We start from the raw sequence: 18,881 nt of genomic DNA on the forward strand, positions 1-18,881 counted from the left end.
CCCAATCACATGCATTTTTGCAAAAGAAACATTACAATATAAGACTCTTCCACCTATGACTAGCGTGGCCAGGTTTGCCTAAGCACTTGTGTGCATTTGAGCTTCAGCTGAGCAGAGTTCAAACGCATACACTTGCCTATGCACACTACTCGGCCATGCATGGCACTAACCAAAGGCAAAGGCAATCCAGCGAATATGCCAATTGTCAAAACATTGTTTTAAAACTTCGAATCTCAACTATGATGGTAGCACTAGAAGAAACATCAGGATTCATCATCTGGGAGTTATGAATCAGTACAAAATGTCACGACAACCCATCCAACAGTTGTTGAGGTTTTGTGGTGCGTGGCTAAAAAATTCAATTGTCAATAATACTCTAATTAATATTTTAATTTATTCATAGAAATGTGGTTCTTTGGCTTCACCAAGGTAAACCTCACCAATGAAACCTTTTAATTAAATACCAGAATAGTTTGGTGGATGCAGCTTGATTAAACCTCTCTCTGTGTGTTGTTGTCTGTACTGTAAATATTGTCTTGTTAAAATGAGATTAATGTACAAACAAGTGTTAAAAGAAAAGATAAATATTTGACTGTGTGATTATCAGTGCTGTTGAATTGTGTGTGATACAGTTGAGTACACTCCAGCCTGAGAGTGTAACCATTAAAAAACAATGAGTGTACTTGTTATCTAGAGACACATTACGCTGACAATTTGTTTAGTTCAGTGTTCTGGACCAAAAAGTCTGGACATAAATTCAAAATATGCAACCACAGCATCTTACGTGTCACATTAAATATCCATTTTTCCCAGTCATTCTTCTTTTCATGTGAGTACAATATTTCCAAAAACACTTCAAAGAACCACTTGTTTATGTGTAATGGTAATGCACATGATGATGCACATTATGTCCCAGGGTGAGGTACATTAAAGCCTGGTCTCACATGCTATATTTACAACACAGTTACAATACTGATGAAAAAGTACCACGACTACCACACCACAAATACAACCTGCAAACAAGAGGAATATCTTCAGATGTTGGTCAGTAAATACTTTTTTTTTCTAACAGGTGGAAATAACAGCAACATTAAACATTAAAACAAAAGATTTTTACAGATAATTTCCTAATTCTAATGAAGCCAACAAACTCATCAAAGCTTTTATTAAGAAACACTAAACGTGCTTGCGTCATCATCTGTTTCGTTGAGCCTCTTGTTGGTGTGGCCGCTCACGTCCTCCTGCTCCGTGACCAGCTCGTTGCTCTCGTGGGACGAATCCTTCATCACGCTGTAATACATCGGCACGTTGTACTCCACCGCCTTCTCCTTTTGTTGCCAGTTGCACTTGCAGAGCTTCTTAAACGCGACGCGAAACTTCTGAGACATGAGGTTGTAAATGATGGGGTTGATTGCGCTGTTGGTGTAGATGCACATGCGACAGAAGAGCAGGAACCAGGTGTTGGTGTAAGGAGGGTCGATGAAGGAGTTGACCACCACCAGGGTTCGGTAAGGCATCCAGAGCAAGGCGAAGAGGATGACCACCACAGCCAGCATCTTTGTTATCTGTTGATGCAGAGACAGAGACAGAGGAGCAAGGAAACATGGAACAAGAGAGATGTATAATGTGGTTTTAATGAGGAAGAATAAAATTATAATGATCTTTACAGGCACATGTTTGACATCATGTCAATGTTGAAGAAGATGTCTCATAGCAAGAGTCTACTGTTATGCTGAGCTCAGCTTGAGGCTTTACCTCAGGACACAAATTGGCTTTGCCTGGGATAACAAAGGCATGACCTGCCCTACTCTCCGTCTGACTGGCTGATTGCCTTTGTTGGTTGGATTGGTTAGGGTTAGGACAAGAATGTCAGGGTAAGCCAATCAGAGGCAGAGTAAGGCAGAGTGGGTAGAATTGTCCTTGTGCCAGCTGTGCTAAATGCTAACATCATTATGCTAACATGCCAGCTATGACAATGCTACAGCCTAGGTCATGCTGCTGCAGAAGGCAAAAACGTTTGTGGCTGTTTCCTGCACAACCATATTTAAGGGTGGGGTAAAAAGGCAGCCGTCATGGAAATGGAAATTGGTATAAAGTGAAGACAGACAAGTTTTTAACTTATTGCTATAAGGTAAATGTTGACTGTACAGTGTAATAGCTGTAGAACGACACCATCAGCGTTTAGATTGGTTCCCTATAAACTTTGCTTTCAATTTGTAATTCGAATTTACTGCACAAGTATGTCAACAATTGTGCAACCAAAACAGGAAGGAGATAGAGCTTTTGCTTTCCCTGGTACTTATTGATAGCTATCCTCAGTATTGTAAGCCATTTGCTGAGTTGCCTCGTAGCGAAATGCTAGTAAATTATGTTCCCTTAAGTAGTGTTTTTATTGTGAAAGGTAAAAATGGAAGAAGTGAATCTGTAATGGGCTGCCAACAATGCAAAGCAATAAAGAATTTCCCCTCTTGCTTCAGACTATGGACCTTCTGTGTTATTATCTTTTTTAATTCTTATGATTTTCGAGTGTATGAAAAGTTGTCTGTCTCAACTTAAAATAGGGAGATAATGGTGTACAGTCTCAGTCAGCTTTTTTTGGAAGGCATTCCAAGTGTTGCTCTTGTTTGTACACAGAAATAGTGCTGTCAAACATGAAATCAGCAAGGTTGAGACTGAGAGAGAAATTCAAACCCTATTTTTACTTCCACAGAGCCGGCTAATTACAGTTAGAAGCAGGTGCGAAATGACTGTGTGTGTGTCGGACTGTCGGTTTTGTAAAGTTCAGAAAATTGCCGTGCACAGCCTCCAAATTCTGATGTCAGAAAACTGTGGTGGTTTCGAAAGCTGTTCAACCATCTGACCATCAAGAAGAAGCATACTGGCAGCTTAACATGCTGATGTTTGGGAGGTATACTATGAACAGGAAGTAAAGCTGAAATTGATGGGAATATCATCAGTTTTGCAGGTATTTGGTCATAAGCCAAAGTATTTGACCTGACAGTGGTACTGGAGGAAAAGTCAAAGGATCACCATGTTACTGCACTTTGGTGACTTTCTGAATCAAAGACATTGCACTCAAAACCGGAAATGTCATCCTCATGGTAAAGCTAATGGAAAAGTAAGGGTATCACTAAATTCAGTAGGGTTCATCCTCTGAGAACCATGAACTTTTGTACAAACCATCCACCAGTTGTTGAGATTTTTTTGACCATGTTAAAAAAAGATAAATTTGAGGGAACAATCAAGATTTGGAAATGAATGAATCGTGTGTATCAGCCTGTCCAGTACCTGTTTCCTTGCAGAGACTGCACCCTTGTTGGCCTTGTTAGTGCTGTTGGAGTGACCCTGGTGAACCGACCCTCCTCCAGCTCTGTCGTTCAGATGCGAGGGCAGGGGGCTCATGAACAAAATCCTGGCGATGAGCCCGTACAGCACAGTGGCCACAATGAGAGGGATCACATAGAACAAAGTGAAGTCCAGAAAATAGATCGGCATGTAGAAGCTCCTGGAGACGCGGTAGCCACAAGTGACGACCACTCCATTGGTGTAGACGGTTTCATCTGTGTCCACTAAGAAGAACCACATGATGCAGTAGAGTGAGGTGAAGATCCAGACGGCAGCTATGATCCTCTTGGCCCGGGAGACGGTGCATATGAACTGTGCCTTTATGGAGTGACAAATAGCGATGTATCTCTCGATGGTGAAGGCTGTGATGGAGCAGGACGACACGTTGATGCCCAGATACTGAAGATAAGTTATACACAAGCATCCCGTGTACCCGTATATCCAGAAGGCTACAACATCAGAGATGTTAGGCAGCCCTGCCGCCAGGAGCACGATGAGGTCTGCGATGGCCAGACTGACGAGGTAGCAGTTAGTCGGGGTCACCATGTGTTTAGTGCGCAGCACAACCAGCACCACCATAATGTTCCCAGCAATCCCAACTACACAGATGAGTACTGTCAAAAATATTGTTATGACCTGCTCTTCAAGAGGGTTCAGAGGTATTTCTGTCAGATTTAAAACCTGAGTGGCATCTTGAAATACGGTTGTGTTGTTCTCCATTGTGTCAAGTCCTGCAGCCACAATTCAGTTGATCTCCAGAGGCACAAAACAAGAATCCTAAAGACAGAAATCGAGAGAAACAATAGGTAGGGACTGTGTGAAAAGGATTTGGCTGTGGAGGGGGTTTGGAAGGATGTAGGTTTTGTTTCAACATTGGGGAAGCACATATGAAATGGGGGAAAAAGCAAAACACTTCCCTGCATTATTCATATTGATCCTTGGGCTGATCCCTTGACTAAGGGACAAAAATAAAAACTGAAACGCCCTCTCTAAATTTTTATGGTATGAACAAATCAAATGATAATCTAAAAACAATGTGAAAGACATCGCGTGTACTGACAAACCTACAGAGAATTATCACCTGAATCTGCAGCTTCCCTCAGCTTTTTGGACCTTTATAGTGAGCTGGTGTACTATTTTGGTTCACTCTCATTGCACCGCTCCCATAGCATCATTTTAAGCTTCATTAGGCAGCTGTTTTAGCAAAAGAAGCTCTAATAATCCCCTGTGCACTACCTGCTCAGCACCAAACAGCAGACAGACACAATAAGCGACTATCTAGTGAACACAGTTGAGCATTTATCAGCTAAAGAGACAGATATTTCCCTCAGGAGTTGGTGGAGACCAAATACAGAGCTCAAAGAGAGTGCTGTCCTGGTTCAGTGGTGGGACAAGGTCCTGACATTTGGACATCAGAAACTCAACACATGAAGACAAAGGAGATGCACTGCTGTGACTAGTAGTCGCCACATACAGGTGCTCTTTGGATACTTGAGGTGCACTGTGTTTATATCATCTTGTGAAGGGCTCATTTCAGGAGTGAAGTGTACTCTCAATCAAAAAATATAAAATGTTAGTCTCTTTCAAAAACAATCTGAAACCCTCTTTTCTTGATTGTTGGTGTTCCCCAGTTCTTCTGGGCTAAAACATTTATTTCTTCTTCTTCGTTTAATTTTTACCAGCATGACAAGACAATACTAACACATTCCAACTTGGGGGTACAACAACTTCCTTCTTGTATCACCCATACCTGTCCACACAAAACAAGGGCAGGTAGGAACCAACTGGCTTATAACCAAGGGAACACAATGACTCCACTTAAATGCTGCACATGAAAATACAAATGAAACAATATACAAAGTGCTTTAAATGACAATGAAATGATAATTAACCAGTTACTGAATATATTACTACTTAAATATAAATAATGTACCTAAAAACACAGTAACTTAAGTAATAAAAATATAACCCCAAAATATAACGTGTGCAGTAATTATGGTTACAAATCCAAGGCACACTGGAGTTTAAATTAAAATGCCTTTATTTTACATGGCAATATAGATTAAAAAGACCAACGCATTGTGACTCACAGGTCATAACGGATCTCACAGTTCTTAATAAGGGTCATGACCCTGTTGCAACGCCTTGGTCTTTTTAATCTATATTGCCATGTAAAATAAAGGCATACACATTTTTGCACAAACCCTACAGCGTGCCTTGGATTGTTTTTGAAGGAGGCTTGCATTTTATATTTTTTGATTCAGAGTATACTTCATTCAAGCGATAAGCCCTTCACAAGATGGAATAAACTCCACACATATATTTAAACACAAACTGAAAACTCATTTGTTTAGACCGCACCTTGGTCAATGAAATAGCAATCAAGCAAACAATAGCTTTCTCTGTTACTGTTTTAAAATGTAGTGCTTGGAGCAGTTCATATTTTCTACAGCTGATGTACTAGCATGACTCTTGCAGTTTTTGGGTTGTATCCAGTGGTTGATTGCACTTATTGTAAGTCGCTTTGGATAAAAGTGTGAGCAAAATGACTGTAACGTAATGTGGGTAATGTGATTATTGGACTTACATTCATCAGGTGGCCACAAACAAGACTGAATGATAATGTTGCTCCTGTAGGTGCAAACAAGCAACTGTTTGCCAACAAGTTCTCCAGTCAACCATGGATGTATGAAGAGAACTGGATACAGTGATTTAGGCGGGGCCCTGTTCTTTCCTATGAGAGTTGCTCAGTGGCACAGGAAGCCAAGATAGATCCTCTGTATTGTGGGGCTCATAGAGCAGGTGCATCACAGACTTTTGTGAGCCAAGCAGCTAATTTCTGGTTTAGCCCTTCGCTAACTTGTTGAAATTATTCAATCGCGTGACTTTTAGACTTTCAAATTGTTATCAGAATGAATGGATCAAATCCCAAGAGTGAAACAAGTCATGTCACAAGGGTTGTGACACTCAAAAAAATGTATCCGCTGATTTACAGACGTCTCATTCCCAATGTATATCTACAGGAAAAAGCTTTTTTGGGCCCAACAGCATCACATGATCATCACCTAGACATTGTAATTCCACTGTTAAGCCACTATGAAAATTGGCTTCAAAGCCCAGCGCACCTCCTAGGGGCCTGATATCAACTCAGAAAGTGATAATATGTCAGTGTTGTCTTTACAGCTTGTTTCTGCTGCCCCCAAGTGGCCAAAAAAGCTCTCATTCTTCCAATAAGTTATTGCAGGTTTAATATATTGATGAGTTTACACAACAGCTTCCAAAGCTCACATTAAAAGTGGAATTGGTAATTTCCAACTTCATGGAAAACAACAAAATTATGAATATTCCAGCCACACTCCAGAACAAAGAGATGCCAAATAAAAGGTTAACCTGAATTTTAATATAGGTCAACATTATATTTAACTTTCTATTATGATGCAGACTAAAGTAAAGGGTTGAGTGGGGGTGGGGGAAAGTGACTGCTGGTAGTTATAACATTTAATCACTAACATCCATAAACATCCATGTGTATTCTGTTTCTCATAACTGACATATTGGTCCCATTAGCAAGTTGACTGTGAAGGGAAAAGTTAAGCCTTTGTTTTCCTCTGTGAATGATAAAGTGTATCTTAACGACCCACTGTGCACATAAAGCCATGATTTTTTTAAAAAAATGAAAGACCATCCCCTGCTCTCCCAAAAAACTCAGACTATCCCTGCAGCAAAAAGATTTAAATGCATCACCGTCCCTCTTTACATCTCTGTATAGAAGGAATAATTTACTAAAACATTTACAGATGATTCAGAGGCAGAAAATCAAAGTGTGCGAGGGTAAATAAACATGAAACAAATGTTTTTAAGAGAAGAAAAGGGGCAGCTTACCATCATTTGCAAGAGGCGGCTCTCACTCTGGCATGGCAGCAGTACTCAGGTGCACGAATGAATGCTCATTCTTTCTCCAGAGCCCCACCAGTCATCCACGTCTCCCTCCCTCTCTCCCTCTCCCTGTCTTTCCAGTGCACCCCTCCCTCTCCTTCACATCACACACCATTACATCCACACTGCAACACACTGCCTTGTACAGCCACCAACTTAGAAATCAATTCCACCTCCCCATTCAAGCTCAGAACGTCATGTCAACGACTGAGGCCATGGCTGTGACCATAAGCCCTGTAATTATTGAGAGAACAGAGGAGGTAGCCTGCAATTCAACACATCATCCACTGCAGTGTTCGGCCATTGAATTAAGATGGCACTAATTACAAAGCAGACCTTTTTTTGCCACTAGCAGACATCATTTAGTTAACACTTCATCTGGATTTTCTGGTTTCGCACAAATTCAGAAGTGTAGAATTCGAAAAGTCTCTCAAGGCACTAATAGGAACACACATCATAAGATTAAGATTCATGCTATTCCTTTGAGGCAGATCTGTGAAAGCTTTCACAGCCTCCAGCACTCTGATTGTACGGTGGATGCTGATACTATTAAAACCTGCTCCCAGTGGCTGAAAACATTAAGTAACATCAAAACCGATCGTCCAGAAAATCCTTTCTCAGAGCTACGATAGATTTAAATAGATCCTAACAAACCACTCTGTGCTTGGAAAGCTCTTTAAACCTCTTTCTGTGGACAGGACTGACAGTGTGAATGCTAATACATGACAGATGCATACATTTTCATCATTTCAAATAGTTTCAGAACGCTCAGTCCACCAGGCTTCCTCTAATGAATAGATAACAGCTTCAAAGACGACGAAGAAGAAAAATCCAGCAGAGCAGTTTCTGTCCAGGTAATTGTTTGATTGATCTGCTGCATGCTAAGAAGCCCATCCTGCATTGTGTCCGAACAAATATGATGATTAGTGCTCATCTTCATGCTGTGCATCCAAAACTTGCTTATTTATTTTAAGATCCAGCTGAGAACCAAAAGTTTCTAAAGGTACTAAACACGCCAGGCTGAATTTTAGGGTATTGTATTTAAAATTAAACCTAGAATATTTAGATTTTTCAGCAAGAATAAACATCATCTGTCTTCAATGTAAGCTGGAACACCTGGTTTCAAGCTGGAACAAGCTGATACAGAATATACACCGTGCCATACTCTCAGATAGGGTATAAGTTGATATTGTCTAACCTTAAAGCTACTATAAGAAAGACAATGGGAAAACTGGATGTTAAGAGGTGCATTTTATTTACATTTTAAGAATAATCAGTTTTTCAGTTCACTGCATTTCCAACAATAACAAGCCCAGAGCTGTGACACACACAGTAAGCAACACACTGATGTGAGAATTCATGATAACAGAAAACACATGAATAATTTATGATTCCTGTGTATCATCTTTAGGCTGCCGAATTCTGAGTCAACCACGGAGTGGACAGAAAGTCAGAATTAAAAATAGATGATAAAGAGGTGTTCTATTATTATTCTGGGATGTGTCTTAAAATAAACTCCTGAGGGCTCATGGGAGTTTTAAGCAGGAGGCGATAAAATGCAAAGGACTTTTTCAGAGAAAGGAAGTGATTTTTTTTTTCTTTTCTTTTAGTAAGGGCAAATTGATTAAAATAGGCTGGTGAATTATTGGATGTGGATGTTCATGAAACAGATTCATTTAATCTATTAAAGTCATCTAGGCCAATAAAATATTAAAAAAATTAGACAATCGTTTGCTGTTCATTTCCTGACAGGAGGGGTCGTATCACTCACTGTCTACAGCACCATAGTGGCATCTAGTGGGGCTGAGGGGTAAAATAACACACAGGTTTATGCTGAGCCACACAAAAGAAAGACAACACTGCACACATTGTACAGAAAATATACAGTAAAACATGAGCCCTGTGACATTTGGGTTGAAATAAAAAAAAATGTTGGCAGACACACAAACAAGGGGGATGCAAATTCAGCAGACGTGGTGGTACGTCTATAAAAACCACAATGGGCTTGAGTGTAAGCGCCTAAGAAAGATGTTGTTGGGGGCTGACACGCCTGCACAGGAAAAGGTGTTATTACACAGGATGCTCTATCTTCAGTTTTGCAAAAACAGAAGCTTAAACAGCATAAGAGCAGTGAATGATGAGTCCACTGACACCAGCAGCTCTGCAAGGCTGAACTTTGGCACAGCAGCACTGTGAGTCAGAAAATATCAGCAATCAATCAAACAGACTATTGACCATGATCACCATCTCAGTTTGGTGTGTCAGCATGGTGATCAGCACTAAAGACAAAGTACAACTGATGAGTTTTGCAGATATTTGATCATTAACTAAAGTACTGGATAATGAAATTTTGACCTGATGATGGTGCTAGATTAAAAGCTAATATACGAGCGTAGTTATTACACTTCATCCTGAAGGGAACATGAATGTTTTTACAAAAGCTAAGCAGCCCATCCATTATTTGTTGAGACTTTTCACTCACAGCCCAGTCACCAGAAGAAAATATTGGCATTGTGTTACATGTATGTTACTATGTACATTTAATATATATTATATCGACTTTTCTGAAGTGACATAGTTCTGATGACATGTATATGAGCTGTGTGATGCCGCTCCCACTGCCTTTGAGGATGTTCCAGCCAACCTCATCAGGTGGCTGAGGTGGGAAGGTCATTACCTTGATTGAGCTCACCTGGGCCTATCAGGCTATTAAAGCTCCTTCATGTTTTCACTCACTTTCTCCCTACAGTAGACATCTATCCTGCCGCCACTGTTTTAGGTTTACTGACTTTGCTGACCTGGTTATTTAAGTTAATCTTAGTTTAACACATTATGCCTGTTTTAAGTCTTTTGTGTGGCACATTCACTGAGCCAGTTTGGGACAGCTGACTTTGTCATTGTGAAGGTGATGGTGGATAGTGTGACACCTATGGCATGACTGCTGCCAAGCTGCAGTCTATTAAAAACCAGCAAAAGCAGGTGTTTTTTAGAGACATGATGCTGAGACATCAGCGGCATTTCCAGCTGTGATTGTGGCATCAAAAGCAGGTATTTAAAGGCAAAATATGATCTATGCCAGCCCAACCCTAACCCTATCTATAACAAAGTGCTTTGTGCCTAAACATAACCACACATGAACCACAGTATTGTTAAAACATAAGGAAACAGTTTGACCATTTCCTCCACATAACAATGTACAAGTGTTACATGTCCCTGGTTTGCAGACACCTACAATGGCAACATTTATTATGGCGATTGTGTTGAGTCAAAACCACAGATATCAACCTCATTGTGGTGCTAGAGGAAAAGTCAGAGGATCACTAAAGTCAGTAAGATCCATCCTCTGGAGACCAAACTATATCTGTAGAAAATGCCACAGCGGTCCATTAAATAGTTGTTGAAATACCAAAGTGGCGGACCTGGAATAAGATCTCTTCAGGGTCCCACATGGTCACCAGATCAAACACATGGAGAGAATTCAGATGGAAACTTATTGTACGCTTCTTTATAACATCTCATATAACATGTAAATTTGATGCTTCTGCGGGTAGTGTTTGCTGGAGGGTATGCAGAGAGGTGTCGGCGAATTATGTCCATTCATTCTGGGCATGTCAAAAGCTTATGACCTATTGGGACAACATATATGTAACGCTCAGGGATAGCACTACTTGGAGTAATACCAGATAGTATTTAGGGACGGGCGTATTTACTTTAGCTATCAAATGTATCACTACTCCGTGGCTGGATCCAGACCCCCTACTGACAGGCCAACATTCCCATCCCTGAAGCCAAGCAGCTAGCATGAATAAAATATCATCAGTAAATTGGATAAGCATTGCCAGATCCGGTGAATGTTCACCCAACCTTCACATAAATCATCTCCTTGTGCTCCTTTTTATTCTGCTTCACTTGTATTTTCTCCATCAAGTATGCCATCCTCCTCTCCTCCTGCTCTCTGAAAAAGGATGCAGAGATTTTCTTGCGCAGCCGTCTGGCATAAACCTCGAGGAACACCAGAGAGTAGCTCATCAGCCACAGACATCCCAGCAGGAGTGTGACTCCCAGGTTGGGTGCCGAGGTTGTCACATCACAGAGCGATGGCTCGGGATCGAAAGTCCACTTGTAATCCCTGTGGAAGTTTGTCAGCTCCCGTGTGACACAAGACTGTGGGATGATACAGAAGGCAGGGGGGAACCACTGCACCTATCAGAGGATTAAAAAATAGAGATGAAAAGCCTTAAAAGTAAGGAAGCAAATACTGCAGGCACAGTAAAATGTCTTACCTTATAATCGACACTTATGCTGGCAGTTGTTGGTGGAAAGTCCAGAATCCACGGCAGAATCGCCTGAACTATATGATACACAACATGATCCAAGGCTACTATTAAAGCTATTGCGATGAAATATAACGTCACCAGAACCAGTGATATGAAACAGGAGGTACATTCCTGACTTGTTATTTTGCAGCTTGGGAGACAAGTTTTATCTTTAGCATTATGATTCGCTCTCTGCCAGAGCTCTTTGGAGATGTGGCCATTATCAAACTGAACTGATGCCAGATAAGATTTCAAGTAGCGTGCAGATTCAAAGATTAGTAGAGCAACAAAAATGGCAGCAAGGATCCGGTTTGACAGCAGTTTGTATTCTTTCAGCAGGTTCCTGGCATGTGAGAAATTGACCTCTATCTGCCCAATCATCTTAGTAAACCTTCCTCTGACTTCTGACACATCAACATGTGTGAAATGATCCAGCTTCCTCAAGTTGGTGACAATGCTCAAATCTTCCCTCCTTGCTTTGATGGTTTCCTCAACAAGGTCTTTCTTTGCTTTGTTCAAAGGTTCAGATGAGTTTAACAAAGTCTTTGTGAAACCCTCAGCAGTACACTTGAGGATGCGAGTGACCGCCCCTACGTTCACTGAAATATTAGGGATGACGTTCAACACTAGAATCATGACAGAGGCTGTGATGAGGAGTTTGCGTCCCTGTTTGGTGCAGACAGTGGGTAGAATCATGGTCAGCACACAGCGCAGAGGGTGACACAGGAACGAGACCAGGAACATGGCCACGCTGTAGATGCAGGCGGTCTGAATGGACCCGTCATGGTTGTATTTGAGAGTCTTTGACAGCCAGTGATGAAGCAGGCCGCCAGTGACGATGGCGAGTGTGAAACAGAGAGACAGCTGAGTCAGTATGTCTCTGCCAGAAGGTGCAGGTGCAGAGTAAACATCCCAGAGGTAAAGCAGGACAGATTTTAAAATCTGTCTGCAGGGTCCTGCCCTGTTCCTGAGGAGAGAAAACACAACCTGAATTAAGTTACAGAATAGTTTGACATTTTGGGAAATATTTGCTTTCTTGCTGAGAGTCAAGCCCTTAGGAACAGCGCCAGTTTATCATAGTAGCCAAACCTTGGAATTACAACTTCTGGGTCTGTTATATGATGTCGTTGGGCCCAAAAAGACCTTTTCTCATTAACTTAAATATGAAAGAGACATGTGTTAATCAGTGGATACATTTTTTTTTTGAGCGTCACATCTCCTGCAAAATGAATCGTTTCACTTATTGGGATTTGACCCATTTGGTCTGATAACATTTCAAATGTCTAAAAGCGTTGCACAATTATTTATTCCTATTCAAGTTAGTGGAGGATAAACCCAGAAGTTACCTGCTTGGTCGGCAAAAGTCTCCAGTGTATTCGCTCTATGGGCCCAATGATGTAGAAGATCCAGGTCATATTATAACTGGAAGTTGAACGTTTACGCCATTGTGCAACTTTCATAGGACTGAACGGGCCCTTGCTTGCAAGGCTGTATCATGTTCTTTTTATACATCCATGCTTTCACATTTTTAGGTTACCTGAAGGCCACTGTAGGTTCAACTACACACTTGGTAGGAGGTGTGGGGGTGAGCAGAGATGTAATTCAGTGGCTTGCAATCTGCAACCTCACCACTGAATGCCACTTAATCCTAAATACTGCTCCTTTAACTGGGTGGCATAATTAAGTTCGGGCTGTTTTGAGTGACAGGCTATCTGCTGACATTGTCCTCAGTCAGATCCACCCCTCACTCCTCCACAGCTCCAGCCTCTTGTCCAAATATGGTCTTTTCTTGCTCCAAAAAGGATGACTTCAGCCGTTATGACGTGAGGGTGGTATTGATCCTTTCATGTATCTCTTGGCAGAATAAGCAAATGAGCAAAATTCCCCAAATTCACGCTATTACTTCAGCTATGAAGGAGGTGATTAGCTTAGTGTAGCATAAAGACTGGACTGGAGGAAACAGCCTAGCTCTCCCCAGAGTTCAAAAAATAGGTTTAACAACATCTCACAGTTTTACTAATCAGCACAGTGTATGTTTGTTTAATCTGTGCACAAACAAATGCAAAACAAGAATTTGTAGTTTTAGGAGTCGTCAGGTTTTTTATTTCTGTTCTGTGCTGTGTCTTCCCTGTTAAACCACAATTAGACATTTCCCCTTTTGTAACTTATCAAGAAAACAAATAAACTTATTTCCCCAAAGTGTCTAACAATTTACTTAACTCCACCAAATGAAAAACTCAGAGGGGGGACAGTTTTGCACAAGATACTTTCCCACATGCAACTGATCACCTTTAACCACTATAAGACTATGAAATGAGTAATTAAACTAAACATGCCTTTGTCAGTCATGTAGACCCCAAAAGTTATAAACCACATACCATTATACAACCATTATAGGACTAACTAGATGGATGGATAGATATATATATCCATAGACAGATAATTTAATTTGTAATGTCCTTTAGGAAATCATTGGACCAATAAGGCCCTATTAAAAATAATTAACAATAGTTAAAATAACTAACCGTTCTTACCTGACAGGCGCAATAATACTCTCTCTGATGAACTTCATTCTCACTGTGAAAATATGAGATGAAGGAGGGCTGGGAATTGTTTCAAGACTGAGCATTCAAAGAGGAACTTCTCACAACAGTCACTGTCATGTTGGTATTTGTGGGTCGCCTACAAGTTCTCACGTGGGAAATGAAAAGACAGTTGTTCTCCATGTAAACCATACATGACACAAAATCATATGTAGAGGCATGATGTAATCACACACACACACGCACGCACATACAATGTGACAGGGGTCACACTCTCAGAGTGACATAAGATCTGGAAATTTCATGCAGTTGGTATTTGTTTCACTCAGCTCACTGAGTGTTATGTTGATGCCAGTGTGATCACGGATAATCTAAATCAGTGCTTCCCAACTGGTGGGTTGTGGTCCAGAAGTGGGTCGCGGGTCCATTCTGAATGGACCACATTTGACTCACAAACATGAACTGACTTAAAACTATCATGGTTACATGAACATGAATTAAATCAAATCTTTTAAGCTGACTTTTTAACTAATTATTAGCTTATTTAATGAAATTAATTATTTACCTCCATCTCAGATGAAATATTATGGAAACTGTCACACAAGGGACCCTCCCCTGGCTCTTTTTTGGATAAACAAGCTCTATTTTGATGCTTTGTAGGCACCCTGTTGCCCACTGTGAATCAGCTTATTTCCATTGTGAATTAGAAAATAGTTGAAGGGCCACACAGCACCCTGTCACAGGCCACATTTGGCCCGTGTGTCACAGCTCAAATTTCTTAGGTTTTGTTTTTTTAAAGTTCATTTCTTCATGTCGTTTCCTGTTTTACTTTGAAACTCACATCTCCTCTCTTTTCAGATCACTTCACTTCCTGCCCCTGTGTGTTTTCCCTCCCTTTTGATGACTTCACCTGTGTCTGATTGTCTGTCCCGCCCTGATTAGCCTCACCTGTGTCTCATTATCCTTTAGAGTATTTAGTGTGTGTCATGTTTTCTCTCAGTGCCAGTTCGTCTTAGTTTCTTGTGTGTCTAATGTCCAGGCTTTTGTTTCCCAGTGTCCTTTTCCAGAGGCCCGTACTACGAAGCCACTTCAATTTACCCCGGATATCTTACGTTATCTGGCTTAACTAACCCCTAACATTGGCCATCTGGATAGCTGGTATTACAAAGCTGGTTATCAACTACCTCAGTTGACTCTTGGTTTTCCTATTGTCTGTTGATTGACACAGCCTCTGCCTCATCCCTGTTGAATTTGGTTACCTTCACTGACTGTCCTTCTGTAAACTGAACCTACCGTTTGACCAGTAAAAACTGTTATTTTACCTGAACTGTCTCTATAATTGTGCGTTTAAGTCCTCTCTTACCTCAGGCTGCTAGTTTAGTTTCACTGCTGTAGCATGTTTACATTCTTTCCTCCAGTTTGTCACACAAATATAAAACTGTTGACAGATGCATTTTTTCCACCTAAGTAACAAACTGCAAAAAGAACTATCACCCCAGATTTGTTTTATCATGATAGAAATAAATAAAAAGATGAATGAATTAACATTTGTTCTGCCACCACCAGTTGTTTTCAGCTGGGTGTCCCGTTGCTAGGAGCAACCACGACTGGCAAAGTCCTACAGCAGATTAACTGACATTGTGTTGCTAGTGGCAACCGCCATTTCCAGAGCTCCACGGCAGTTTAACAGACACTGTTACATGCTGTCAAATCTGTGACCAGGCTAAATATTGACAGACATTTTTTATCTACTGCCCAAACACTCTTGAGAATTATCAGCTGTTGTGTGATTGCTGATTTGTTATTTAGTAGAATTTAGTTTATGATTAGCTTGCTGCTAACCAAGGCTAGCTGTCCTGAGGTAATGTGTAGCTAATGCAACATTCTAAGTAACTTTTGGGATAACAGTAGTCTACTCCTTTTTACTCTTGTGTGGACTCTGATTATTACTGCTGGGATTTAATGTTCTTCTTTAGCTGGTGGTACTTTTTTCATCATGACATGACAGACAGTGATGCTACTTTGTTATGAAGTCTATACTTTAGTGATTGTGGTTTCCTTGTTACTGTTCTTGCTGAGGCAGCATGGTGGTTAGCATTGTCACCTCACAGCGAGAGGGTTCCTGGTTCAAACCCTGGAGTGGGGGAGCCCCTCTGTGTGGAGTTTGCATGTTCTCACCTTGTCAGCGGGGGTTTTTTTCCGGGTACTCCAGCTTCCTCCCACAGTCCAAAGACATGCAGGTTAATTGGTGACTCTTAATTGTCCATAGGTGTGAATGTTTGTGTGTCTCTATGTGTCAGCCCTGTGATAGTTTGGTGACCTGTCCAGGTTGTTCCCCCACCTCCAGTCCCGCTGTGACCCCCAACAGGAAAAGCGGTTATGGAAAAATGTATGAATGAATGATTGCTGTCAGTCCTGCGTTTGGTGCAAAATTTACTATCTTTTCTCAGGACTTTCATCAGACAATTAAGGACTGTCCTCCCCCACAGAGCCCCACAGGACATTATATATTTCATAAACACTCTCAACAACACACACACACACACACACACACACAGTATCTTAATGACTCATGTACAGAGGTGAACAGATTTTAGGATGTGTTTGAAATAAGAAATCTTTTATCTCACTAGAGAAAAATAGGATTTAATGTGAATTGTGAAAAAGGTAAATTACATTTATTATCACAACTGAAAACTCTAAGATATTTCTAATCTGCCTTTGTATTCTCAAAACGCAATAACATAAATCAGATTTGGTTCAGATCAATGGTTGTGCAGACTGCTGGGTACATCCTGTCCTGGTGTGTGGGGTTTTGGTTGAGTATTTTATAACACTCAGTAACGACCACAGCCTTGCACAAGTTAACCATTGTTGTGGGCCTCCTGATTTCAGGCAGTTTACTACAGCAAACAAACACTGTTAGGAATTTACAGCTGTGTGCTCTCTCATGGCTCTCTTAGTGTCTGCAGAGGCAAAAACATGTTAAAATATGTGTTAAATCTGCAGCGGTGCAGCCACAGATCATCAAAGCCTGAGCACTGACAGTCACGCTTTATTGTTTCTATGCAAACACAACTTAGCAAGGTCCTTCTCTTAACATTAAACCTCTGTGCAATCATTACAGGCAAATACAGAGACCACGTGCAATTCAGTTATCATCATACACATTTATTTGTAACAGCAATTACAAATTTTACACATTCATTGGTCATGATTCATACTCTAATATAGAAAAGATTTAAAATATTGTTTATGTGCTATGGCTTCAGACAGGCACCAATAATACATAAACAACAAACATGATCTCGCAGTGATTTTCACCAAAAATATATATTTTATAAGAATTATTCACAGAGGTTTTTCCTATTCTTCCAGCAGAGGTCAGTCCAGTAGCGTCAGTGAGAACAGCATACTCTGCAGACTGACAGTTTTAGAATATGTATAAAATACTCCAGAGCTCTGGCTGTCTCTGTTGTTTAGCTTAAATATCTCTCCCGTCTGGTTTTAAGATGGCAGAAGGTGAAATAATATAGCTGGTTTTTAAATTGTTGCATCATTTTTAACAACACTTAAGTATCACAAACTCATTAAATTCATCTCAACAGGTAACAGCTGAAGGTCCCAGTGTTTTCTGATATTTTGGTGACATTATAGACATCTACAAACCCTGTGTAGTGTTGAACTTTGTACAATCTTCTGATACTCAGTGGGTGAATAATCAGAGCGTAGCATTGAGCGACTGGACCAGTGATAGATGCACATCAGGAACAACTGCAGACTTATTGGCTGCTTGGGCCCATTCTGGAAACGTGCCCAAGTTAAACATGGCAACGCCCCAAGTGTTCATGGCCAGAGAGACTGAGAGGATGCCCAGGATGTTCATCACGATGCCAGTTTTCACCTGAGAAAACAGGACCAGAAAACATGAAGATGCTGCAGTGATGATAGATAACAATATGTGTCAATGTCTGATGTGAGGGTCTCACCATGTCTTTGACCAGGAGATGCCCCGAGGCAAAGGCGATGGAGTTGGGTGGTGTGGACACTGGCAGCATGAAGGCGTATGAACATCCTATTGTTGCAGGCATCATGAAGTACAGGGGATTCACTGAGACATGCAAAGCCTACAGTGATGAAGACAAAAAAAGATCAGCATATTCTTAGGAGAGGATGTAAATCATTTCATACCTTCAGTGGCACCATTATTGCAAACATATTTCATATGGAAACTAAACTTTTTTTCTTTTTTTAGATTATATTTTGGGCTTTTTGCCTTTATTGACAGGACAGTTTCAGGTGTAAATGGGAGAAGAGAGAGGGGACGACATGCAGCAAGGGGTCGTGGGCTGGAATCGAGTCCATGGCCTCTGCGGCAAGGACATTGCCTTTGTACATGGGGCGCCTGCTCTACCTACTGAACTACTGGGTGCCCCTGTACTGGAATTTCTATCTTTGTTACCTTAGAAAATCTAAAATATTCAATACCATTTTCATTACCATAGAGAAAAGCTGACATTCAGGGAATACAAGTTTAAATTTTATGAAAAGATTAAGACAACGACAGCTTTTCTTGGTTAGTAGCAGAGAGCAGCACCAATAAGAGAGAGCAAGACTGTGCAGCTGGTACAGATGTATCAGTACTGCTGAAAATAAGTATTTAAAAAGGTGTGAAATATTAAGTATTGATATTTATTGATAAATCAATAGTTTTGACAAAACTATCTTGACATCAGATTGA

General features: G+C 40.8%; 3 protein-coding genes across 4 annotated transcripts in view; all 3 read right to left on the minus strand.

Annotated features, from left to right (window-relative positions):
• Positions 1-854: 854 nt before the first annotated feature.
• On the minus strand, positions 855-7,302 carry LOC117258671 (thyrotropin-releasing hormone receptor-like). The gene is made up of 3 exons (XM_033629755.2): positions 7,228-7,302; positions 3,289-4,122; positions 855-1,565 (listed from the first exon to the last, which is right to left on the minus strand). Exons 2-3 carry the CDS (start codon positions 4,063-4,065, stop codon positions 1,167-1,169), a joined length of 1,176 nt encoding a protein of 391 aa, XP_033485646.1. The 5' UTR covers positions 4,066-4,122; positions 7,228-7,302; the 3' UTR covers positions 855-1,166.
• A 3,156-nt stretch (positions 7,303-10,458) lies between these two features.
• Positions 10,459-14,204, minus strand: ocstamp (osteoclast stimulatory transmembrane protein). The gene is given in 3 exon segments (XM_078170435.1): positions 10,459-11,517; positions 11,565-12,564; positions 14,132-14,204. Coding segments are annotated over 3 exon segments (1,419 nt in total). The 5' UTR covers positions 14,170-14,204; the 3' UTR covers positions 10,459-11,136.
• Positions 14,205-17,290: 3,086 nt separating this feature from the next.
• slc13a3 (solute carrier family 13 member 3) overlaps positions 17,291-18,881 on the minus strand; it is a 16,777-nt gene continuing 15,186 nt past the window's right edge. For both annotated transcript variants that reach the window (XM_033628316.2, XM_078169824.1), the window contains exons 12-13: positions 18,130-18,267; positions 17,291-18,044 (exon numbers count right to left, since the gene is read on the minus strand). In XM_033628316.2, the coding sequence (XP_033484207.1) occupies positions 17,862-18,044; positions 18,130-18,267 (321 nt within the window). In that variant the 3' untranslated portion in view covers positions 17,291-17,861. The remainder of the gene's footprint in view (positions 18,045-18,129; positions 18,268-18,881) is intronic.

Source organism: Epinephelus lanceolatus, chromosome 8, assembly GCF_041903045.1.
Source record: "Epinephelus lanceolatus isolate andai-2023 chromosome 8, ASM4190304v1, whole genome shotgun sequence".
Lineage (NCBI taxonomy): Eukaryota > Metazoa > Chordata > Actinopteri > Perciformes > Serranidae > Epinephelus > Epinephelus lanceolatus.